A 26,417-nucleotide genomic window follows, 5' to 3' on the forward strand; every position below is an offset into this window, starting at 1 on the left:
CACACTAGGCGTGACTGAAACGATCTGTGTATAGTTTGTAAAGTACTTTGAGATCCTTTAGGATGAAATGGGACATATAACTATATTATAGTGACCGTGTTATCTCATGTATGAATTTACTTGAATACAGTACTCAGGGTCTCGATTACTTGTCACACTTCATACTGTTTCCTTTGTATTTGGTAATAACGGGAGAGGCTACGTTTCAGAATGATGTAGCTTGAATATGATAAACTTCCACGGCTGAACCGTATTTCAGGAACAAGAAATGTTGTAGGTGATCTGCATATAGGCAGAATGTCAGGATTATCTTGCTGATCAGGTGGCAGCCTGTACAGCCATCCACGGAAGGCATTGGTAGTGCCTGCTGGTGACAGGTATAGTGTGTGCCTGTGCTGTTCACGTTTTCACCGTACAACTTTTAATGGTGCTTAACTACAGAACCCCTGAAATTCCAGTCCTGGGCATCAAGTCTGCCATGCTGAATTATATGGTAGTTGGGTTATATGGATAGGTATCTGTTAGAACATAAAGTCACATTGCAAACCTGAGTTTTGGAGGTGAAAGGCTAAAATGCTAACCACTTATGCTAACTAGTCTCTTCTGCTGTAGCTTTGTTCTCACGTGTCTTTCTTTATCCCAGGAAAGACAAACTGCTGGAGAATGCCCTGGCTCGCAGGCATGTGCTGGAGGAATCCAGGCTATTACAGAGGTTTCTGCGGAATTCCTTTGAGGTACAGTTATATCTTCCTCATGTTGTTGTGATTTCTTAAAACATTTGATGACTCAATGGTGCTGCTTGGGCATGAATCCCTGAAGTTTTTTAATTAGGAAAGAACCAAGGAACTGAGGCTGGGATGACATCAGGTGAGACGGGAAGATATAGGCGTAAAGAAAGAAAGCACCTTCTTCAACCGTCAAGCCACACCTGCCTCCCCACCTAAAATTCCGTCCACTTCTGAGGGCTTGGGAGTGTGAACTGCAGAGTACATCAAAGTGTTCTCACTAACTGCCCCATCTGAACACTGCTGGCATGAACTAATAGATACCTAATTCACGTTAACATAGTCCTCTTTCAGACAAAGCTATGTTGATGCAAATTAGGTACCTTTTAGTTCACGCCAACAGCATCCACACAGGGTAGTTAGTATGCAACATTTTGGTGCACTCTGTGGTTCATGCCCCCTTAGTCCGCCCTGCGGCTCAGTGTAGATATAGCCTGAGATATCTTTTGGACACACAGCAACACTGTGGTACAGAAGGAAAAGTAGATGTTAAAGGGGGTGCATTCCACGTTTGAGAGGTAGTGGAAAGGGGCTGAGCAATCCTTTCCCTGTGAGACACAGGGGACTTGTGATTAGAACTATAGAGACAGCCCCTTCCCACACACACACATGCACACGCTGTGGGAAAAGGGGATAATGCCATTGTTTTTAGTGTCATGTGAGTTAGAAGGAATGGTAGTGGCTGGAGATACAGAGATGACCTCCTCCTCTTGAAGGACAGGAGCAGATTGCGGAGGCATAGAAAGGAGAATTCAGCCATTTTTGCTTTCTCTCCATTCATTAGCCCCACATTTAGATATATTAGAGGGGATCCTAGAAAATGAGATCTGAGTAGCTTCTGAAATTCTTGTCTTCTTCTGTGTCTCCCCCCCCCCCCCCCAGGTGGCAGCCTGGATAAATGAGAAGAATAGCATTGCTTTGGATGAGAGCTGGAAGGACCCGAGCAACCTACAGACCAAGCTGCAGAAACACCAGACTTTTCATGCAGAGATCATGGCCAACAGAAATCGCATAGATGGCATCAAGGCTGTAAGAGATGCAGGGCTGATGTGGAGAGTGGGGGCTGGCAGGAAAGGTTCAGCCAAACAGAGTGTCTGAATCACAGGATATTAAACAAGCAGGGGCAACTGTGTGATCCAGGACAAAATAACTTAAGTTCTAGTTGGTGTTGTCTCACTTTAGAATCTGCAAAAAGGGTGCAATACTTTTACCAACCTCTAAAGTGAGTTTTGAAGTTTAGTTTGTTAATACGTCTCAAGAACGTAGAGCATGTCAGATGGAGGGTGTTAAGAGGAACAAAGAGTTTTAAGGGGAATTATTACTAAAATTTTGCCTTGGCAAAAACCAGCCAGTAGGGGAGGCATGCGGGAAATGTGACAAGCTTTGGCTAGGTATCGGGTATCAGGTGTGTCTGGAGATGCATATGTGTTTGTTTATTTAACCTAAACTCAATACAGTAATTGTTGTTGTTGTGACTGCACCATTCATGTACAAGGTGCTTCACAATAGACACTTCAGAGTGAAGAGTGAAGCTTCAACCCACACTCATCTCTTTGTGCCTGGGTATTGCAGTGCCCACTCCTGTAGAACACTGCAGTGTGCAGCTGCAGCCTTCTCTGAACTGCCTGGCTCTGGTGCCTTTAAACAGTTATTTGGAAGGATCTTTTTTTATGGTTCCTTTATGTAACAAAGATGGACTGTGAATGATTCTGTAGAGGAAAATCGACAAATGGAAACCTGTTATGGGTTCTTTCCTCTCCCACTTCTCCCCTTTGCATAATTAAAAGGTACTGCAATCTAACTTTAGAAGGATATAATACAAACTTGCTCGTGGGCTGAGACCGTACCGCAAAGTTGCCAGCCTGCTGGATGGTTTTTCCCCAGCTAATCTATAAGCATCTGAAACCGGGGAGTTATAATAGAAATACTGACAGACTCTGACTATGTCATACAGTGCATAAGAAGGTCCTGCTTTTAGCACCCAGAGGTGTTAAATAGATAGAGATGGGTTGATGGGCACCTACTAATGCCATGCTGGCAAACCAGATTTAGTGCCAGCCTTTAGGCAGTACAGATACTGCATACTCTCACCTCAGATGGATCCTCTGCCAGGAGGCTGTAGTGTGTTTTTGTAAGTCAGTACCTGACCCCCAGGCATCCTGTTGCAATAGGTCTCTGGCATTTCAAATAGCACTAGAGACCTGAAGTCTGGCAAGCTCTATTGCCATCTCAATTCCAGCAACCGTTCTGACTTAGTGTTTTCTTCTAGTGCCACCAAACCTCACGTGTTCTGGTAAGGGGTTAATAAAGATTGTAGAAGCAGTGGCTTATGGATGTTGATAACCAAGCACACGTCTCAGACAGACAGATGGTGCAGTGGGCTAATCGAGAGGGTGGTGTCTGCTGTCTTTGCTGCAGGAGGGAGAGAAGATGCTCCGAGAGGGACATTATGCTCCTGAGGCCATTCAGTCCAGACTGCAAGAAATGGAAGAGCTCTGGGATGAGCTGCTGGGAAACTGCCATGAAAAAAGGACCAAGCTACAGGATGCCTACAAGGTAAAGCTGGAGACAGGTCCTGTTGCCATTTCTTGTGACAGAGCAAGGCAGCAGTGCTAAGTTTCGTCAATGTGCCATTGCCTCACATGCTCTGTCACACCAAGCCACTGGAGCCAAGGAGTTAATCATCAGGGGCACATAACAAATACTACAAAGCACACAGATGCACTGAAGCTTTCAAAAAGAGGCGGGAACCCCACGGAGAGAAGTCTGTTGCTGCTGCTATGTTCTCGTGTGATGTCTGCTGGTAGAAGATTTAGTTTAGAGCCAGACCTCCGGAGGAGGATGCAGAGGCGATATGCGCTGAATTATCACATCCACCAGCTGCCTTGGGCATGTCAGAGAATCAGAACTGGAAGGGACCTCAAGAGGACATCTAGTCCAGTCCCCTGCACTCATGGCAGGGCTAAGCATTATCTAGACCATCCCTGACAGGTGTTTGTCTAACCTGCTCTTAAAAATCTCCAATGAATGGAGATTCCACAGCCTCCCTAGGTAACTTATTCCAGTGCTTAACCACCCTGACAGGAAGTTTTTCCTAATGTCCAACCTAAATCTCCCCTGCTGCAATTTCAGCCAACTGCTTCTTGTCCTAGCCTCAGAAGTTAAGAACATTTCTTCTCCCTCCTCCTTGTAACAACCTTTTATGTACCTGAAAACTGTTACCATGTCCCCTGTCAGTCTTCTCTTTTCCAGACTAAACAAACCCAGTTTTTTCAGTCTTCCCTCATAGGTCATATTTTCTAGACCTTTAATCATTTTTTTGCTCTTCTCTGGACTTTCTCCAATTTGTCCACATCTTTCCTGTAATGTGGAGCCCAGAACTGGACACAATACTCCAGCTGAGACTTAGTCAGCCTGGAGTAGAGCGAAAGAATTACTTCTCATGTCTTGATTACAACACTCCTGCTAATACATCCCAGAATGATGTTTACTTTTTTTTGCCAACAGTGTTACACTGTTGACTTGTATTTAGCTTGTGATCCACTATGACCCCCAGATCTCTTTCCGCCATACTCCTTTCTAGGCAATCATTTTCCATTTTGTATGTCTGCAACTGATTGTTCCTTCCTAAGTGGAGTACTTTGCATTTGTCCTTATTGAATTTCATCCTATTTACTTCAGACCATTTCTCCAGTTTGTCCAGATCATGGTTTTTTGTATTCTGTGAATTTGTTCAATGGACTATGTTCTCTACATTTGCACACCCCATCAGAAGTGAGGAGATAGTTCATTGAACCCTGAAAGGTTTTTGAAAGTGGCATACATGCTCCTTGACAGAGGGGGCTGGGATTTTTTAACCCTAAATGCCTGCTGACATTTGCTTCCTGCTTGCACCCAGGCCCTGCATTTCCAGCGGAGTGTGGAGGATATGGAGAAATGGCTGGAAGATGTGGAAAGCGGGCTAAAGGCTCCAGACAGTAGCAGTGACCTGGTGGTTTTGAATAGTCTCCTGAAGAAACATGGGGAATTGGAGGAAGATGTTGCTAGCCATAGGGATCGGCTACAAATGCTTGTGGACACAGCCCGTGAATTCCAGCAAGAGAAGCATTTTCTTGCAGATGAGATACAGGAGAGAGTTGATCAGGTGGTGCACAGGTATGCGAGTGTCTGCCCATTTTCTCACTTCTCTGTCCCCTTCTGCCTTTCTCACCTTTATATTTATTTTCTCACTTCCAAGGCACCTGCTTGTATCAGCTTATGATCTCTCTGTTGTGTTAATTTGGTTCCATTTTAAACCTTGCAGGTACAAGAACCTAAGTGATCCGCTGCAGGAGAGGCGTGGGAGTTTGGAAGCGAGCAGGCTGCAGTACCAGTTCTTCCGGGATGTTGACGATGAGTTGGCCTGGGTTAATGAGAAGCTCCCGCTGGCTTCCTCCAAGGACTATGGCCAATCCCCAACAACAGTCCAAAGCTTACAGGAAAAGCACCAGGTAAAATAGCGTGGACATCCCCCCTGTTTGAAGTCAAGCAGGAGAACGTGGGATGGTGCCTATGTGCCTACAGTGGAACACTTCTCCTCTGCTCTGGTTACAGCGAAACCATCACTGCCAGGGATGACTCTTATCCTTGTCTCACCAGGGTGCTCTTTATTGAGCAATTCTGTGCCTTTGTAATGTTCAAGACTGCACCCATGTCATGTATTTTCACACCAATACTCTGCGTAGTGTACCCTGCACTCCCCTTTGGGCTCCCTATCCCTTTGTGCAAATTATTGAGCTCCGACCCTGGCTGTTGCAATACTAAATAGATTTTACAAGCTGCTGTGCATGCTGGCATGGGTTCTCCAAGCAATAGATGTCCCAAGAAAATATTTTAAAACTCAGCAGATGCATCCAGGCCACATTAGTCTTCCAGATGCCTGCAGAGTGAGGGAGTGACAGGAACCCTCTCCTGCACTTTTTGAAAAAATAAGGGTGTTAACAGGACGTTATTACCTTTATCGCACCATCATTTTAGCAACAAATTTCAAGTTAGTTACTAAAGTTTTTGCAAGGTTCAGATGTGGCATCAGAGACAAGGAGAACCTGGAACTTTGTCATCTCCCATACCAATGAAACAGCAGCTGTGTCGCGCATGTTTTTCACATAGAGTAATCTGCTCCTTTGCAATAGATGAGATGGGAGAGAAGAATTTCATGGTAGGGAGATTGCAACAGCTACTGGTTTTGCTGGGTAACGAGGGGCACTTCATTTCAGTGCCATCCCCATTCTCCTGTTGGTTAAACTTCTGCAATTTGTAATGGGGCTAGGGGCCAGAAGATCTACTAAGAGCTATCATCCCCTGGGAATATATTTTTGAAACACCTGACACCTGGTGCAATATGATGCAATTCAAGAGGAAAAAAAATCTGCTCTTCAGTATTTTTTTAAAGCCATGGGGTAAAAGTCATGTCCAGTCCAGGTGGTTTATTAGAAAGGTGTGAACTCCCATGAAGGGTGTGAAAATCATCCCAAATATCCCTTGAATTAAATGGAAAATGTATAACAAAGGGCTGTCAAGCATTCTCCAGCATATTGCAGTGGAGGTCACAGGTATATTGTGAATAATTTATGTTTGATGTAGATTTTATTTTGACCAGTGAATGGTCAAATAGAACAAATGAAATAGGAAAATTTATATCGTTTTAAGAACATGCAATTGGTGCGGGAGGCTCATTTCACCAGGATGGAAAGTGGGGACAAGTTTATGCTTCCATTTAAACTCCTCTGTTTAAAAACATTCTGAATGTTGACATTGTAGGGAGGTAGGTTTAGGTCCCTGAAAGGTCTGAATGATTGGGGTTGGATTTGCCAGGGGAAGGAGCTTGGGCTGGGAGGGTGGGGACTGTAGTGATGACATCTTAAGCTGCAAAATTCTCCTTGTTATTTATTGCTGTTTCAAAATATTTCAGTAGAATTTTAGTCTGGGGGGAAATAGTGTGTATTACAGTGGCAAAATAGGCCTGCTCTTCCTGACATTTTGCCAGTTCTTCCGATGGACGAGAGATTGGTCCTCAAAGCTTTTAATTCAGATTTCCGGTTCCGAACCTTTTAGTTACTACAGGCCACTAGACATTTTTACACTGGTGGTGTGGGGGATCTCATGTTAAAGATCAGGAACCAGTCTCCACTCTACTGTGAGATTAGTTTCACCCTCTAAAGAACACTGTTGTTTTATTTCTAGTCTTGGTGGGCCAAGTTTTCAAAATTCAGTCCCACCTTTGCTAGCACAGAAAGGAGCGTGAAGGAAATTTGTGAGTAGATATCTAATACCTGCCTCTGCAAATGTGTATTTACCTGCATATACAGCAATTGTGTTCACACAAATATTCAGTTTGTGTGCATAAATGTAGGGTTTATACACACCACTGTTTCCATTTCCTGTGGGTACAAATACAGGAGTTTTGAAAACATGTCCCTAAATATTAAATAGTGAAGTTCTTCTTCACATTGCTGACTTATTATTAATACACGGTACAAACTGTTTGACACTGGATTCTGTTCTGTTGGTGTCAGACATGGTGTCACTTTTCAGCAACATAGTGGCTGCCTATGAGATTAATAAAGGGAAATTAAAGATAACATTAGAATCAGGGCCCCATCATTCACAGACAAGTGATCTGCCGGTTGAGCTAAAAGTATGGCTCCTTGCTAGAGAGGGAATCTCTTCTACATAATGTAACACTGCAGTGTAACTCTCATTCTGGCTCAATTCCGTAGTAATTACAAATTAAGCAGAACTATTTTATCAGGCTGGGAAATTCTGGGAAATGCCTTGCATGTAGGGTGCTGTCATTTTGTTACCTACAGAATGCATGGCCCTCTTGACAGACAAGTAAGAAGACCGAGTCCCTACCCCAAAGAGAATGAAGTCTAAGTTACACCAGTAAGACAAGGAAGAGCACCATTGGGTGGGAATGTGTGTGCATAGGAATGAAATGAATTGGTTTGGCAAACACCAGACGTTTTCAAACATTGGGCTGGAAGAGGGTGTTGGGGAGCTGGTTTGAGTAGTTCATGTCTCCTGCCATTATCTCCTTGTCTTGGACATCGCTGTGTGTTCCTATTGTGCTTCGAAATGCCATTTTGGTAAAGCTGTGTTTCCAGGAATTTTGTTAACGAACTAGAAACATTTATTTAGCTGCTGAACTGATGGAAAATTGGGGCTGTTTCCTAGAAGTTCATTAATTAACTCATGAAGCATGGCATAACCATGGATTCAAGCAGGCATTTCAGGTGGTTACTTCTGGTAACAAGTATTTGTGGTTAGGATATTTTACCTCAAAACCTTAGGGAAGTTTAGATCAGGAGTTGAACTTTGCAGCTACCCTCTCTTTCTGTAACTAGCCAAACGAAACTCTTAGTCCAAATACTCCTCAGTTTCCAATAAGTTCTAGTCTGGATCTAAACTTTGACCCATCTTTAAATGTGAAAAAGACATTGATTTGTAATTATTAAATTGATTGACTGGGCTCCTAAGTGCAGTATATAAGTAGAAAGGTCTCCATTGCTTACATTTGGGGTCTCTCATTTGTGCTTTCCAGAAGTTGGAGAATGAAATTAGCAGCCATGTTGCTCTAACAAAAGTGGTGGTCAGCACTGGGCAGAAGCTGGTGAGGGGTGGGCATTCTGCTTCCGAGGAGATCATGAAACTTTTGAAGAAGCTGGAGGCCTCTGTAGAAAGCTTGAAGGCTGAGGCTCAAGAGAGGAGGAGGAGACTCATGCAATCATATGAGGCCCATCAATTCCTCAGTGAGGTAAGAAAGACTCATTGTATGTGCAAAAGGGGGTCAATTTACGAATTTGCCAGGGTGCCAGTTAGATTTTAAAGCTGAAATCTAACAAATTAGGTTTGTCAATGTATAATAGAATCCAATAGGAGAACCCCTTTTTATTGAATCCAGGGAGCATTAGCTTACTAGTTTAATGTTGGGTTCTTTTCAGGTCAGCTTTTAACTTGAATAGTATTTCTCAAATCAGGACACTTGCTTATTCTTAACCAACCAACAATTTATTAATTCACTCAGAACCACATAAATATATAATCAACAGTTCACCACTCAAATGTACACACACCAGTTGTGTATATTACACACACAATATAGTCCTGAAAGCAATGATTACATACTAGAGTTGAGGCTCAGCAGTTATATCAAAGAACAATGCAAATTACCAAAATTTCTTATTACCAACAATACTCGATTCTTTATTACCTAACAAATTTGTCACACTTCCAAATTTCCACTGGTCTTTAAGCCACTTTGAAGGGTGTGGTTACTTCTCTTGGACTAGACTGATCCGAAAAAGGACAAGTTTTGAATATTAAAAGCAATTGCTTAAGGTTATTGTTTTCAATCTCTCTTAGGCCAATTTGCTTGGACTTATGAAGGCGTTAAAATCTAAAATATGGTTATTTGAGGTCTCCCTAGAGAGTGTAGACTCAGCAAGATAACCTACAGCTATTTCTATTGAGGAATAGAAGAAGAAATACAAACTTTGAGATGAAATCTCACCACTTCTTCTTATCCTCTTAACCAGTACTAAATTTGCAATGAAAGAGGTGCTGGGGCTCAAGCATTTTTTTTTTATTTTCATAACTGACTTGCCAAGCCCAGAGGTGCCGGGGCTATGAACTGCCAAGCCTAGAGATGCTGAGGCTCAGCCCTCTCAAGCCCTGGCACAAATTAAGCACTTCTCTGAACCCAGGAACGAGGGAGAGTCCTTCCACATGGCTGGCATGGGCGTCGGTCGCACTTGGGATTCTGCAGCTTGTTGTGTTGGGTTCAGTCTACTCCCTGAACACATGATGGCCTCAATTTTTACACTCTAGCATCAGGGCTCATTGGAGGGGGCCACACTGTGATTCCTATGGGACATGTTCCAACTGGGTCCTCAGATTTCAGCTCTTAGTTTCTCTGCTGCTTCCATTGGTAACCAGAAGATGGCATTGGTGTATAACAAATTTCCTTAATCTTTTTCTTGTCTGGAGGTTTTTTTAAATTTGATTCATTTCAAGGATTGTATTTTATTATTTGCCCCTACTATCAATCAGGAGCCCCCTTTTAAACAATTTCTCTTAATATGCCAAAGTTATACCCTAGTTAATGTCTTCCAATGTTTCTCCTTCCTTGTGCCAGACAATTCCTATTAGTTCTAGACTGCAACAATTATTTACAATGAAAACCAACAATCCTTATAACCTTCTAAATTTGGAGGACATACTCTGTGCATTCTCTGATTATACTAAGCATTTCACATTATTTAGGACTTACAATAGAACAAGAGGCATTTGCCGCATATAGAAGGCTATAAATCTAACTCAGAAGGCAAACAAATGTGCAGATTTTAATTTGGGGTGAAAGACAGATTACTCATGGTATATTTGATTTACCAGAAAACAATGTATAGTTTATAATTTGGGGTGAAAACATATGGCTTGGATTTCTTGTGGTAACAGTTTACCCAATTTAACCTTCACTCTTACAGCCACATTTCTAGTTTCTTTAACTGGCAGCTTCCCCACCCATTTCTTGCCTTGACCCACTCCATGTGGAAAGCGGAGTGTTTGGTAACTTGGAATATTTTAGCTAGGTTGGGAGGGAGAAAGAAATTTACACCTATGCAAATAATGAGAGATTCTTGCCTAGGTGATTAACAATACCCTCATTTAGCCATTTAAGTATCTGTAGTTGGGGAGGGGAATGCCTGACCTCAGCTGATATGTGGGTCTTTAGACAGAGCGTCTCACATGATGTGAACCATTTTCTTATTGTCTTCATAGGTGGATCCTATTGTGGGATAAACAGAGGTGGATAGTGTTTCTAATTTTAAGGCCCTGATGGAATCATTACTTATTAATCATTCAAGGCATATCAGTCCATATATCCATTACATCATGAGGCTCTCGTGCTGTCCTCATTTTAAAGGGTCATTTGTGGAACTGTGCCTTTAAGAGGCTCTGAACAGAGCCAGTTGCAACTGGTTGTTATGCTATGCAGAAGGCCCAACCATGCTAAGCAGTGACAGGTAGAATTCAGACACTGAATGAAGCAGGCCTTTGTCAGCTTTCTTGACTCTGAGTGGTAGCTGAACACCACCATAGATCAGATGTCCACAGTACTAACTGGTGAGAGTTCTTGGAGTGGAACAGGATTAAATTAGAATCCCAGACTATTCTTGTGACTTTTCATATTTGTTAAGTACTTATACAGATAGGAGGGAGATAAAAAAACTGCTTCCCCAGTTACCACAATGGGAGCCAACTACATGACTCTGAGGACTGGGTTTAGTCTCACAATTTTCAGAATGAAAGCTACTATATTGCATTGCAAGGTCACATCTGGGTTGCTGTCCACTATCACCTTTAGGGTCTCTTGGGCATTACTGCTTTCCAGGTTTCTTTCTCATGCGTGAATATCTGTGTCTCAAGTTTATCCCTGCATTTCCAACAGCTTTTGGAAGTGGAGTCCTGGATGACAGAGAGGGGGTTCATCCTTGAGTCATCTGACTGTGGGAAGAACGAAGAAACCACCCAGGGGTTGCTTCGTAAACTGGAGGCTACCAAGCTGGATGTGGAAGGGTTCAAGCCCCGCATTGAGAAGCTTCAGGAGACTGGCACTAACCTAATAAACAGCGACAACCCAGAGAGGTAGGAAAACGGAACTGGATTGCTGTTCCGCTTCTAACAGAAACCTGCTAGAACTGAAAAGAAGTTAGAAACCTGCTAGAACTGAACAGAAACCTGCAAACTGAAAAGAAGAGCAACCCCCATTAACCATTCAGTGACTCTGTCAGAAACACTGTTGTTGGGCGACATTTTAAACGCCTTCTTTCTCACGCCAACAAAAACATACCTTTCATTTTCATGATTTCCTGCTGTTCAGAAAATGCAACAGAACCACATAACAAGCATCAAAAGGTTATAGATCTTAGCCTAGTTTCTCTGGCTTCTGCCTACTCCCAGCAGTTCTCATCCAGACCTCATTTGTTTAAAGGGTCTGAGATCATCATGCCTGGGAATTAAGCAAATCAGTATTCCTCATAATTCATTACCTTTCTCTTTCCAATACGTTTTTCTGTTGGGGGGGAGTGGGGAAGAGGGGGAGAAGGAGCATTCTCTGAAATAGATATTTTAATTTCCTGAGCCAATTGGTTCTCACACTCCTAACATAATTTACCCTATCACTAGATTCTTCCTTTTTCTTGTATTTGAGCTACTGCAGGTTCAGCTTTGACAGCACTAGAGGGCAAAAGAGACACTGTACCAACATAGTAACAGAAATAGTTTTTACTAGCTAAGTACTCTATCCAATGACGTGGCTGGTGATCGTTATTCTTTGCAGTCCAGCCATGCTTCTGAAGCTCCAGGCTGTCCTAGCAAGCTACAAGTCTCTCCTACAGAGAGCTGAGACCCAGAGGAGACACCTACAGGAACAATACCAATTGTACCAGTTTGAGAGAGAGGTCCAGTTAGTGGATGCCTGGCTTTCCAGCAGACTGGTTGTGGCGGAATCAGATGACTATGGGCAGGACTTGGAAGATGTTGAGGTAAAAAGCTTCCTGTCTGGTAGAACAGGGAAGGTATTAGCTTTATTGTATGTATAGCTGGTGGCATTGAAGCACAATATACAGACAAAAATGAAGCAAAATCAGATTCTCTGTTACACACATTGGGTCTAATTTTTGCCTGGTTAACCCATTTGCAGGGCTCTCTGCAGCAGCGTTGACCAGAGGAGAAAGTTGGGGCAGCAGAAAGCTGTCACATCCTCTTTTTCTCTGTGGCAGAGGGCTGTAGAAGGCCAAAATGGAGCCCAGCACTGGCTAGAAAGGGGCTGGAAACTGGGGTTCTGGTTGTAAACCTGTTGCGCCCTCAGCAGAAAAGCCTGAGACAGAGCGTCCGTACCACTAATTGCTTACCTCAAGGTTAATTTCCTTTGAAGGCACGCTGGTGCAGAGAGGTGTAATTTATACTTGCTTCATTGAATGTATACTTTCAGCAACTATTGCTTGTGGGGAGAGGCTGAATTGTTTGCATTTTCATTGCTGCTCTTGGTTTGTCGTTCTTGGTTGACATATCAGGCCATCAAGGAGGTAGGTGATCTCCTCTGTGTGACATAAGATGTTGATTTCTCACAATAAGAGGTGCTTTGTTCAGGGGATGAGTGGAGGAAATCTGAGTTTGCTAAGTGATTTACACTGCAGGGAAGTTTTGTAGGACATGGCAGAGAAGTGATCAGTTCCCTTTGCCTCCTTCATGGTTGGCGGCACAGGGTTGTGGAAGTTCTTCATATTTGAACCTGCCTCCACATCCTTTTTCTGCAGATGCTGGAGAAAAAGTTTGAAGATTTTATAAAGGAGGTGAAACCTCTGGGACATGCTAAGGTTTTCTCGATAAATGAATTAGCATCCCACCTGGAGAAAGGGTGCCACAGCCAGATAGGAGATATCCAGAGGAGGACCCAGCAGGTCAATGACACCTGGGAGAGACTAGGCCAAGCCATCCAGACAAGGACAGAGGTATGATGAGCACAACTAACTAAAATGCTCTTTGAGCACTAAAGCTCCTGAATGTTCCTACTTCCCTTTCTGCCTCATCAGGCCAGTGCCACTGCTGCTCACGGATGCATTTGTTGCAATAGCGGAAAGGGTGTTGCAGACAGCTCTCTTTTTTTAGTTCAAATATTGCCTTATAGCCTTTGTTGACCTGTGCATTATCCTTGACAAAAATGGGTTAGTATTTACCGGTTATTCCATATAGAACATCTTTCAAGTGAAGCTTAAAACTGAAAACTAATCACCTGTGGTCCTTCAAATCCTTTGACACTTTGCATAAGAAGATAAGTTTCAGGTCCAATCTCCTGGCCAGTTCCAATATATTCTGTCTCCCTAAGCTTCCTGCAGCTTCAGATAAATATGGTAACACACAGAACAGGGCCCAGGATTTGACCCAATGTTTGTGTTTGTTATGTGTACAAAGTAAAATATATGATGTCCTTAACTATTCATTTCCTTGTTGTTAAGCACATGGGGTTAAATGATGTGGCACTTAAGTACATTATTATATCTTAGCAGCTTTAGCTGTTTTTTAAAAACAGGTTTTTGATCTTGGAATAAAGGTAAATATTTATTATAGTATTTTTAACCATGTGCCTCTGAACAGCTCAGCAGCTCCAGTGTTACCATACTTTGCATCAGTGTGTCACTTTAGGCTCCTTAGCATCAGAGCAGAGTGTGACCGTGCATAGTGGATGATGCCATTAATGAACCATTTCTTTGTTCAGAATCTAAGAGCAGCCCAGCCAGTTCACCAGTATGACCATGATGTGGATGAGCTCAAGGGCTGGATGCAGGAGAAAGAGGCAGTGGTGGACATAGATGATTATGGATATGACCTGCCCGGTGTGCAGACCCTCCTCAGCCAGCATGAAGGAGTGGAGGTAAGTGGTACAGCCTTGAAACACCGGGAGAAAAACATAAATTAATAAAACCCGGGAGACCCGCACCTGACTCAATGGCATCTTAGGCTGCTCTGTTTACAGAGCTATGGAAAACATGTCTGATCCATTACTGCAGTGGCCATGGTGCCTCATGCAAGAGGGCTTTCATCCTGCTTTTAACATCATGAAACAATATTAGTAAGAACATAAGAACGGCCATACTGGGTCAGACCAAAGGTCCATCTAGCCCCTTATCCTGTCTTCCGACACTGGGCAATGCCAGGTGCCCCAGAGGGAATGAACAGGTTATCATCAAGTGATCCATCCCCTGTCGGCCATTCCCAGCTTCTGGCAAATGGAGGCTAGGGACACCATCCCTGCCCATTCTGGCTAATAGCCATTGATGGACCTATCCTCCATGAACTTATCTATTTCTTTTTTGAACCCTGTTATAGTCTTGGCCTTCATAACATCCTCTGGCAAGGAGCTCCACAGTATTACTTACTGTATTTTTCACTTCACTTAATAGGTTTCAAAACTAAATTCCAACCCAAGCCCAAATAAGTTCAAAGCCTTAGTTTGAAGTGGATGTGGAGTCTCTAGCACTGCAATATCAGTGGCTCCTGGTACTGCCAGCCCATTGCTAGAAAAGAGGCCATCAGAGCCTGATATTTTGCTGCCATTCAAAAGAACCATGTTGAATTCTGGGATGTGACTTCTTGCTCCTTAGGCCAGCAGGAACTGCTAGTCCTGTGAAGGTAACACTCAGCCTAAGGGAGCATGGTGAGCCTAGATTTTGCTGTACCTAAATTTCTTATTTTTCAACTTAAATGGTGTCACAGGTTCTGGGATTGGGAGCAGACAATCCCTGTGGGCTGGCAGTAGGTATTTATGATGTTTAGGCCAGATGAGGGAGAGGCAGAAAAAAGGACTGAGAGAGCAGGAGAATTGAGATGATCCCTAAGACTCCAGCTGGGGTGCTGCGGAGATGGGGAAGGAATATCGGGGTGTGTTCTGAACATGCCAGACTTCCTCTAGGTTTTGAGAACAGTCTGATCTCAAAATAAAAATAAAAGATTAAATTTTGGAAAGCAGATGTTCTGCTGGGAATTGTTGCACACTTACTTTCCTGACTTTTTCTCTCTCCTAATCCTCACCCTATTCCTTCCCTCTTCCTTCAAAGCCAGCCCCAGTATCACTGGTCTGCATTACAGGGTAGTACCTCTTCCCCCAGTCGAGTCAGCTGATTCCTCCCTGACCTCCCCCCAAATACATCATTTATATTAGAAACAGAGTTTTTGCTGGCCCAGCAAGTGAGGCTCCCAAGGTATCTTCTACCTTACTGCAGTGTCCTTCATGACGGCTCTGAACAAGTTTGTTCAATGGTAAATGTAGGTGAATCCTAGAAGGTAACTGGCAGCAGGCAAAGTAATGAGGTAATTTCTCACTCTGTGGGATCAACTGGGTGGAAGGAGCCTAAAGGTCAAGAACAGTCTGAGATCTGCTTTCAGGATTATTTCTCTGCAGTGTCAGTGCTGAAGCAGAACCTAATGCTCTCAATTAGGTCTTGTGATCAATCACTTCTGTGTTCCAGAGAGACCTTGCAGCCATCATGAAAGAGCTGGAGCGGATCCAAGGGGAGGCTCGGCATCTCAGCCGGCTCTACCCTCAGGCCAGGGAGAACATAATGGAGAGACTCACAGAAGTGGATGAATGCTGGGAGAAACTTGACAGGAAGTCTCTGGAGAGGAAGGAGAGGCTGCACCAGGCAGAACAGGTCCAGGTCTACTTCAACGACTGCAGGGAGCTGATGTATGTGTAGGGCCCTTTGTCTGGCAATGGGGCCTTATTTTTGTTTTCCCCAGTGCAGTCTTCTAAATTAGACATTTGACATAGGCCATGCCTGCCCCTGTCTGTCTGCAACTTGCTTATGGCTCCCCTTAAATGATAATGCAAAGCATCTTTTCAGCTGCAGTGGCCAGAGTTGATCCCACTGTAGAAAAGAACAGATATTTTGGTTCAAACTAATAGGGTTGTTTCTGGAGCCTATCACATATTGGATGTGTCTAGCACATGGGACCATACCACTCTATTTCAGCACAGTGTTACAGACCCGCCAGATTTTGGACAACTTAGATAATACCTCTAGTGTCTTGGAAAATCAAGCACTTTGGGTAGTTCAGTATTTTGGGGTTTGGTTTCCAAATATTGTTGATTCTACATGAGGGCAGAGTGCTTTCCTCAGGCCCTGGAGGTTTTTGCCTTCCTCGGTAGCATGGGGCCCGGGTCACTTGCTGGAGGATTCTCTGCTCCTTGAAGTCTTTAAACCACGATTTGAGGACTTCAAAAGCTCAGACATAGGTGAGGGGTTTTTTGCAGGAGTGGGTGGGTGAGCTTCTGTGGCCTGCGTTGTGCAGGAGGTCGGACTAGATGATCATAATGGTCCCTTCTGACCTTAGTATCTATGAATCTGAAACTCCAATGCCCTGTGCAGCTGTACAGACCCCATTGCTCCCATGTCTAAGAGTCAGCACAAGCATTTCACAGGCAATCTTAGCACTGCTATTTCAAGCATGTACAAAAATTGAGGTATTTTGAGTGGGAGCAGGGAGAGAGATAATATAAATAATATTGCTTGCATGTGCCTGCTGTTGTTTCCCTTCTGCGTAAATAAAAGAGCAGTGTGGGTACCGGAATTTCTCTTTTGCTGAGAATTCCATGATTTTGAAACTGGGTTTTGTTCCAAATTTGAGCAAAACACTGAATTTTGAAATTTCCCACAAACGGAAAACAATTCTGTTTTCGGTCAATGGCAACATTTCTTTCTGATTAAATCAAAACGTTCCATTTTAATTTCAACTGTTTTTAATTTTTTGTATTGTAAATTAAATTCCAAAATCAAAGCACTCCATTGTGATGTTTTTTTCTAAACCAATTTTTTTCCACATCTCCAAGTTCCTGTAGAATGTGTCTATTTCAGTGAAATGGCATTTTCCATGAAAAATGTTTCGTCAGAAAATGTTTGACCAGCTCTATTAAGGGTTATGAGTATTTTCCTAAGAACACAAATGTGTTCTTGGTTTCAGAATATTGTGCGTAAGTGTGTGTAGGTGGGGATACCCTGCTGTGAGGTAGCTCTCAGCTGCTGTTAATCAGCTCCACTGAAGTCAATGGAGCTACCGTGTTTTATACCTGTGGAGGCTGTGGCCTTGTAGGTGCATGCTCTTCCTAAATTTGTGAGTGAATATGATTTCATGCATGCATGCCCTGTGTATGTGTTAAGTATTCTTGTGCATGACAGAATATGAAACTTTAAGTATGCATATAAATGCCCAGTGCATAAAAGCATTGTGAATATATACAGGAGATATTCTTCAGGGCATGTAATCTCATGATTCCCTTCTCTAACTATCTGAGTGTGTATCATGTTTGTCCCGTAACTATAATATAATTATTGATGGGGCCAGGGTATGTCTGAATGTATGTTTATGCACTGGAGTGTGTCCCTTGAGTGTGTAAATGTGCATATGGACGTGGATATCTACCAGTGTGTGTGCATATGTGTGTCCCTTGTATGTAAATAAGGGCTTGTAAATCTGTGCCTATCTCAGTGTGGATGTATAAGTTTGTAGGTGTGTCTGAGTGTTTGTGAGTCATTCCATTTTTACCCTCAGCAGCTTTCGGTGTTCACTGACTACTTTTGATTCCTTTCCGTAGGGTTTGGGCTAATGAGATGCATGCACTGGTGATATCTGAGGAACTAGCAAGCGATGTTCTTGGCGCTGAGCTGTTAATCAAGCACAATGAAGAGTATAAGCGTGAAATAGAGAAGCAGTGGCTAAAATATGAAGATATGCAGCAGGCAGGGAACAACCTGGTGAAGAACGGACACTTCATGTCCATGGAGGTATGCTGATGATGAGTTAAACATTTTAAAAAATCAGAGTCAGGTAAGGAAACAAACTTAGTGGGCAAACACCTTAATTACAATATTATAGAAGTCTAAGTGAAGCATCCCTGCCAGAAATACTACCATATATAAAGAACATTCAGTAAGTGTTCAGGAGTGAACTTAGACTTCAGAGCCCCCCCCTCCCCCCAAGAGTTCGTGCCTCTCAGGGGTTTTCACATATATCTGTCCTTCAAAACAGAGAAGGTAGTTAGGAAAAACAGATTCTTTAATATTAAATATGAAGACAAATTTTGCATAGAGACCTGAATAAGTGGAACACCATTTAGAGTTGTTCCTATCTCCTTCAAAATTGACTCTGAAGCTAACCTGTAAAATTACAATACCTAGATTGAAATATTGCTGGTGATTGTTTATGCTGTGCTGTAGGCTAACATCACACTATACAGTGGGGAATATGTGCCACACGAATACCATCCCTTAAATCTTATTGTCTAAATGAACAAGAAATAGGATAAATAGAATGCAATACAATACAGAACAAATACAGAGTGGGGTGATGTCTTTGCACACGTCAGAGAACATGGGATTCTTCAGAAGTTTTACAAAGGAGAAAAGGGCGAGACGTAACTTTGAAAAACTCTAAGATCCTGTTATCTATGTAATTTCAGAATATGATCATTACAATGACCCCAAGCTTGGCTGGAGATTGTAATTGGACCTGGAGATCATGAAGTTAAGAGTCTCTGGAATTTGTGAAAGATCTCATTTCTGTTGCAAACTTTGCTGCAGAGAGGACTAGACAGTTTTCCACTGGTATAAAAGATAAATCAGTGTTGTCATGCCATGGCCAGATGAATTTGTCTTGTTGTGTGGGTACTCATTAGTTCAGTATTATAAGTTACACTCTGCAACATCTGAGTTAAGTGTGGCCTGGAAGAATATACAGCAAAGTACTGTTCCTGCCATACATGGAATACGCATACAGATACAGAATATAGTATGAGGCTAAATTAATTCAGTCAGGCAAAAAGCAGGCTCAAACTTCCTTTCTAAATTAGGTTGGGATGGGGTGACCAGATGTCCCAATTTTATAGGAACAGTCCCGATTTTGGGGGCTTTTTCTTACATAGGCACCTATTACTCCCCACCCCCTGTCCCGGTTTTTTTACACTTGCTATCTGTTCATCCTAGGTTGGGACCACAAAGTTCTCTGGAGGTCATGTATGGGTCACATGGTCAGATTACAAGGTAGATGGCTGTCAAATGAAAGTCTAAGTGGATCTTTTATCTCTATATATTGTAAATGTTGTTTTCCTAGATTGAGGAAAAACTGTCAGAGCTGTCAGAGCTGATGAAGAAGGTGAAGGAGAGCTGGGATGTGAGGAAGGAGCTGTATGAGGAAAACTGGGAAATCCAATTACTACGGCGAGAGATGGAGCAAGCAGAGGCATGGTTGGCTGCCAAGGAGAGATTTCTCTCAGATCCTAGCTATGGGGTGAGTAAAAACAGTATAACACTATTAAAATGCCTCTCTGTATAGGCAGACTACTTGAATTGTGCACCATCTCAGGCAACCCCACCCCTGAGAGATTCTGTTTTACGTTAATCACAGTCCAAACATTGATGGCTGAGTAATTCAGTTTGGGGATTTTCAAAAGGTAGGTGCTATGTCCTTTTAAAGGGTTTAGCCTGGGGCAGGAAAAGTAACTAATGGAGTAGTGACCTGTTTGGCAAAAGATGGGGGAGAATTCCTACCCCTTCCTTAGCCTAGTCAGGGATCCAGAAGAAGGTTCTTACTCCTTCATATGAGGGAGTGAGCCTGATTTGAAGAGAAGGGGTGATTTTTCCTCTCTTGGGAGGTGGGAGGGTTTGTGTACATGGCTTTTCCAGCTTGCCCTAGAAATCTCTGTTCTTGCACCAGCTTCAACAGCTTTTTTCTCTGTGGCTGAGAGGGTGGAATGACACTGCCATGCACTTGGGCATGGAGGCCCAATGCAGGGGCAACAGAAGCTCAGTTGTGAGATCCCTGCTGTGGTCGTGGGCAGGGGGCAAGACAGGAGTAAACGATGTGTCTGCCATAAACTGTAATCCAGGAGTTTATCCTGGGTGCCATTGATTATACTGTAGCAGCCAGGATACCACATGGAAATCATGGTACCTTATGCAGGCCATGCTGGTGGTGATATTGCAGGGTCTTTATTCCACAGCACAGAGCAGAAGGAGGAAGAGAAGCTTCACATGAATTGCAACATTTTTAAACAATTAGTGACTGTTACAGAGGATCATTTCACTGTGAAAGATACTGCATTCCAGTGAGGGCTGTACTGGTGGGTTCCAGTAAGGGTGCTGATGGCTGACAAAGCCAGCAGCTGGGGAGAAAGAAGTCTTGTCAAGTTAGCCTTTTTATTTTCATGTACCACATTCAGCCCAGGGACCACTCATTTTAGAAGAGTAGGTTGAGATTTTGAAAGCCAGCTAGGGGATTTAGACACAAACTATCATTAATTTTAAAGGGAGTTATGTGGCTAAATGTACTCGTTTGCTTTGAAAATCTCAGTCATAGTCTTTTCAGGAACAGTTATTTTTGTCTCACTGTATTCCTGTATCTATTGTTGATTTTTTTTCCACTCAGGATTCAGTGTCTGATGTAGAGGAACTACTGAAGAAACACCGGGACTTTGAGAAGATGCTTGCAGCCCAAGAGGAGAAGTTTGTACAACTGAATAGGAAGACAAAGGTGAGGGGGAAGACGACTGATGGATTAGTAAATGAGGCAGGGGTTTGTCATGGGGTGAGATGGACTTTTTAGGAGGTTGAGGCTCAGCTGCTCCTGTGCTAAACTCAGCTCACCTCCTGACATGGAGATTAATGGTAAAGGACCAGGTGACGAAGAGGAGACCTGCTGGGAAAATAAGAGCAGACTGTAATTCAGAGAAGACTAGATTGACTGAGAAAGACTCCAGGGAGAGCAGACCTGGGACCTAGTGCTCTGCCGAGAGCAGGAGGGCAAAAAGGAAGGCTGTGAGCATAGGAAGAGGCCTTGGGAAGAAGAGGACAATACAGTTTGGACTACAGACGTCCAGCTGCTTAGAGTTCCCAGGGCTGGGAATCTATAGTAGAAGGTGGGCCCTATGCTGTCAGATACATTTTTATAAAGGCCAATAGAAATGCACCTGAAGGTAATCCTAACTTCAATTTACATATGCACTTATAGATCATACATGTAACCCTTGTGTCTTGCAGAGGGAAATGAAGATACTGAAGCAGATTTATGCTGAGGAGAATGGGCAAAAGGAGAGAGGGAAAATCATTAGGGTCCCGTCTCTGAGAAGGAAGCCCTCAGACAGAAGGATGCCATCCTCAAGACTGATAGAGATAAAGAGAACTAGACCATTGCCATCTCTATCCTCCTCACCCAGCCTCGCCTTGAGGGATCCCCTTGAAACTATTGTCTCTCCAGTCCAAAAGTCCACAGAGGCATTCCAGCAATTCGGGTCTGGGGAAAATCCAGAGATGTTGCCCAGCACCAATGGAGAAACGAAAGCTGTGACGAGGCTCAGTGAGATTAACACTCAACCTACGCCAAAACTGATGGGCCTGCAAGTAACATCCTTGGGAAGCCACATCTCTCCTCCCAGTCCAGTAAACAGACAAACTGCCACCAGTTTGTTAGAACCATATTCCAAGGACCTCTTATCACCCCATGAGAAAAACCTTAGCAAAAAACCCGTCTCTAACCTGGAAATAAAAGTTGTGAAGACTCCACCTAGGTCTAGCCAAAGTTCATTAGATCTTTCTCCACATTTACCACAGTCCAGTTCCTCTCTTGAGAAGTCAGAAAATGACCTTTTGGTAAGTTCATCTGCATTCACAGAACCTCTACAGCCACCCCATTGAAGCAATACCCAGATCTATATCTAGATGGTATTCGTGTGGCACATATTCCCCACTGTATAGTATGATGTAGGCCTACAGCTTAAGGAGTGTGAGAAAACTGCAAAGAATGACCATACACATATATATCCCGAGTGATCCAAGCAGCAAGAAACACTTAATGTGCCTTTGCTATATACTTTCTAAATTATCCAGAAAGATAGTGATGTAAAGCAGTTGTATGCCTGCAGTCTATGGAACCTTTTAAATGCCTCACTTCAATAGACATTATTGCTACCTAATATGGCAATGAGTGATATTCTGTCTCTTTCGCTAAGAGGAGTAGGTTGCTCACAAAAACGTCTTTCCCCTGAAGCCAAGAAGCATCTATTCTGACTGATACTTTCTTTACACATACTTGGCATGACATCTAATCTCCATGATGAGACTTTCAGGTTAAATCTTGTCCAGTAATATTTTAGTTGAATTTATGTCCTAGAAAATATATCTTGCCATTTATCACTCTTCACTTTAATGAATAACAAATAGCATTCAAAATAGACCGACTTAATTGAAAAATGCAAATATTAATCTATAGAACCAAACATTTGCCCAGCTGCATCCACTGAACCTCTCATTTGCTTGTGCAAATAGTGAGTGCCAAACTAGATAAACTTATGCCTTTGGTAATTTATATTTTACATGTAGCTACCTGATTTGACTACACACAGGTGGGTTTTTTGTGTAAGATTGAAGGAGACTGATACACAAAAAGAATATTGCTTTAATTATGCAGCCAGTTAGAACAAGTTTGAACAGTAAAGGTTCTATGTCCTAATACATTAAAAAATACATTAAAGAACTTTACTAAGGTCTCAAACTAAGCATTCAGACGTTAAGAAATGCCAGAATTAAAGCTGACTGAAAAATAGAATTTCTGTCCTGTGGGAAATTCTGAGATTTCTCAATCTCATTTCATCCCAAAATGATAAAGTTAAAATGAATCATTTCAATAACTTTCCACAGAAAATTTTGACAAAATTAATGTACTCCTGCAACGTTTCCATTTTGTCTAATCAGCATTTTCCAGTGGAAACCTGATTCATTGGAAAGTTTTCACTTAACTCTAGATCAAATAAAGGTTGTCTGTGCAACCTTAATCTGGCTCCTTTGTGCATATGCATTATTATTAGGCTTGGCAGAATCTGAGGGTTTTTTTTAAATAATTTAGATGGATAATATTGATGCTTATTTTTAAGCATTTGTTTTAGATTTTTATTTATATAAATTTTCAGTGGAAAGAAATTATGGGGGATTAGACAATGGGGGGAGCAAGAGAATAATTATTTAATGACAGTAGACATTGAGATTCAAAAAGTTAAAGCTTTATAACCATTAAAATACAAATTGTCCACATCACATGTCAAAATATACAAAGTGAATATCTTAAACATATACATAAACACAAATATCTTAAAACAAACTCTAGTAAGTTCTTTTAAACATCATTTTTCTTACTTCACCTATCTGTAAATTTTGATTACTATCCATGGAAATTTTTTGTTTGTTTGTGTGTGGATGGTGAAATCGACATTTATTGATAAAACTCTAGTCCTTTCAAGCCTAATTATGATACAGTCTTTATGATACAGTCCTAGTTTCTCTACCTGCCCCCTCCTCGTCCTAATCTTTGGCTCCTTGTCCCAATCTTTCCACCTGTGCCACCTCCTTCAACTTCTTCTCTAACTCCGTCTTTTTTTGAAATGAACAAAACGATATATTTTTCATATACCTCATTTTGAGAATAGCTGAACCAGTTTTACTGACATTTTTCCAAAAGCTTCAGCCTCAGGCAGCCACGCAGAATCAAAAATTTCAGCCTGAATTGATTAAAGTTTGGCAAAGTTATGAGCACATTAAAACAGGTTAATATTTTGAAAAATGTTGGGGACCCTGAACTGTAGGTGTTTCTACCTGTACCACATATAATATACTGGTTGTTTTTTCTCTATTATCAATCTCTGTGCAATTCAGCACCCTTTTCTGAATGCTAAATGATGATGTTATAACACAAATTGCCATATAAAAATAAAAAAAAATTATTTTTTGCAACAGCAGTAAAGAAAGCTAATAGAAGTTGGCTTGATTTGTTTTAAGAGAGTTATAGCATGTAAATCAGTAAGCAGCAGCATAATATTCATGGAAACACTGAAATTACATTTGGAATACAGTGTCCTGGTTTTGTTACCTTACTGGAATGCAGAAATTTAACAATAGAAGGCAGAGCATACAAAATAAGGTAGCAGGGATGATAAATAGAATGGAGGGACTCATGTATGAGAGGATATATTGACAACACAGATTATTTAGAGAAGTACATTAACTAAAGTTTATTATAAAATTACACTGATGATCTACAATAACTGGTCAGACCAGTACTAATGGATATAGGTATACATTAAGAGGGACCATATGAAGATTATTAAGAAACTCTTAATGGTATTTTATTGATGAATAGGTGAAATGGTAGTATTAATGACATAGCTCCCCAGACATGCCAGAACTGCATAATAGATTGTTATAGAAATATATGTATTATACAATACTATTGTCATTTCATTTTTAAATAATAATTTTTAATTATAGTAGTGCAAATTAGCATCCAAACCTATAAAACAGTTCTTTTTCTCTAGCAGTCTATTCTACCATACAGTGCCAGAGTCAGATCCCTGGACAGACCTTCAGGCAGGATCTAGATGACAGCAACCAAAGTAAAATATTTTGTGAAGGATTCAGATTCACTTCTAAGCATTGTATAAAAACATACGTGTTAAGATTGCTTCATATAGTCACATTATATTACACCACAAAATGCAATATCACTCCAAGTAAGCTTATGTGTAGAGTGAGAAAGAGACCTTTAGTACACTGTGATGAAACTAATCATATGAGTAGATTGTCCAGTGTAGGTCTGAAATATCTTCATTCAGGCACTAAATTAGATTTGTGAATGTGATCTACAGAAGGCTTCCAGGAGCATAGAAAAGGCAAAGGCTAAAGGGAAAACAATGGCCCGTTTGGGATATATCTGAAGTTTTGAAAAGACTTCTCTAAAGTGAAACTGTAATGTCCTTGTGTGTTTCAGGTTTCTGTAGGTCACCAGAACATGGAGGGGTTACTAGAAAAGAGGGACCAGCTCCTTCCAGGACAGACGCAGGTAGAATCAAATGCACTCACTTCATGTTCAGCCACCATTCCTTGTATTATGACCAAATAGCTACAGAACCTGACTCCAGGGGTGGGGGCGGGGAAACCTTCACTGGTGAAGCTCTCAGAACTGAGGTCCTGATACAGTTCCCACAGAAGCCAGTGAAAGGATTCCCTTGACTTCAGTAGGTGTTGGATGAGGCCTGGAATGAACAAGATGTCTGAATTCACTTATCTGAGAGATCTTCCAGCTCTGGCTTAGTTCCCATTGATGGGGCACTTACTGGAACTGGGGACTAAATGAACATGTAGACTAAAATCCCCTTCAAAAAGAGTGAAGCCCTAATGGCAGAGAGAGCCTCTAATTAAATGAGCTTGGATATTAATTTCTTCTCATATTAGAAGAGGGTGTTTCTTCCAGTTGATGGTAGTAAATTGGTGGGTTAGTTTCAGCATGTCCAGGGCTGAATGAAATTAAAGATTGAATTCCCCTCTTACTCTAAAATAGAATCCCATTTCCAGGTCAGGGCTGGCATCAGTGAAGTAACAGTGATACATTTACCACAGGTGGGAAATTTCTGTGCTGGTTTTCTCAGTCACTATCTACCAGTGCATAGATTTTTGCTAACAAAGTCTGTGTGCCTTGGACATAGGCAGGACTCTTAGACTGTTATTCCCTGGGAATAATTATTTATCTGAAACTTTTAAGCTGACCTAAGCAAATCCGCACTGGTCTTTATTTCCTATGCAAAATAGAATCTACTGTCATCCTGTTACGGATACACAGGTGAAACCCCAAGTTAAATTAACTATGTTAGTGAATTCTCATCTCACCCACCCACGCAAAAAGAAGAAATAGAATAAATTCATAACATAAATTCTCCTCACATCTTCCTTAACAATTCCCCCTTCCTCTCTCATTCACCAGACAACTCTTGGCACAATAAAATAATAGCATCTTACATTTAGAGAGCACCTTCCATCCAGCAGGATCCCATAGCACTTCACAAACGTGTCACCTGTTGCTGACATACAACTACCTTCTGGGGTGGAAAGTAGCAGCTGCTTTTAAAACAGTGCACAGTAAGTGGGGAAGAATTCGATATCCATTAAATACATTGAAACTTTAGGCAGATTATAATGACCAAAATTGGAACATGGATAG

At 42.0% G+C, this 26,417-nt stretch overlaps 1 protein-coding gene across 1 annotated transcript in view; it reads left to right on the forward strand.

Moving 5' to 3' along the window:
* SPTBN5 (spectrin beta, non-erythrocytic 5) overlaps positions 1-26,417 on the forward strand; it is a 149,915-nt gene that overhangs the window by 113,369 nt on the left and 10,129 nt on the right. The window contains exons 50-65 of the mRNA XM_073350339.2: positions 644-734; positions 1,668-1,814; positions 3,204-3,341; positions 4,684-4,940; positions 5,089-5,275; positions 8,368-8,580; positions 11,275-11,471; positions 12,166-12,370; positions 13,145-13,339; positions 14,104-14,259; positions 15,854-16,071; positions 17,977-18,166; positions 19,491-19,667; positions 20,805-20,909; positions 21,416-22,024; positions 25,191-25,262. Of these exons, the coding sequence (XP_073206440.2) occupies positions 644-734; positions 1,668-1,814; positions 3,204-3,341; positions 4,684-4,940; positions 5,089-5,275; positions 8,368-8,580; positions 11,275-11,471; positions 12,166-12,370; positions 13,145-13,339; positions 14,104-14,259; positions 15,854-16,071; positions 17,977-18,166; positions 19,491-19,667; positions 20,805-20,909; positions 21,416-22,024; positions 25,191-25,262 (3,157 nt within the window). The remainder of the gene's footprint in view (positions 1-643; positions 735-1,667; positions 1,815-3,203; positions 3,342-4,683; positions 4,941-5,088; positions 5,276-8,367; positions 8,581-11,274; positions 11,472-12,165; positions 12,371-13,144; positions 13,340-14,103; positions 14,260-15,853; positions 16,072-17,976; positions 18,167-19,490; positions 19,668-20,804; positions 20,910-21,415; positions 22,025-25,190; positions 25,263-26,417) is intronic.

The sequence above is a fragment of the Lepidochelys kempii genome, chromosome 6 (assembly GCF_965140285.1).
Source record: "Lepidochelys kempii isolate rLepKem1 chromosome 6, rLepKem1.hap1, whole genome shotgun sequence".
Taxonomy (NCBI): domain Eukaryota; kingdom Metazoa; phylum Chordata; order Testudines; family Cheloniidae; genus Lepidochelys; species Lepidochelys kempii.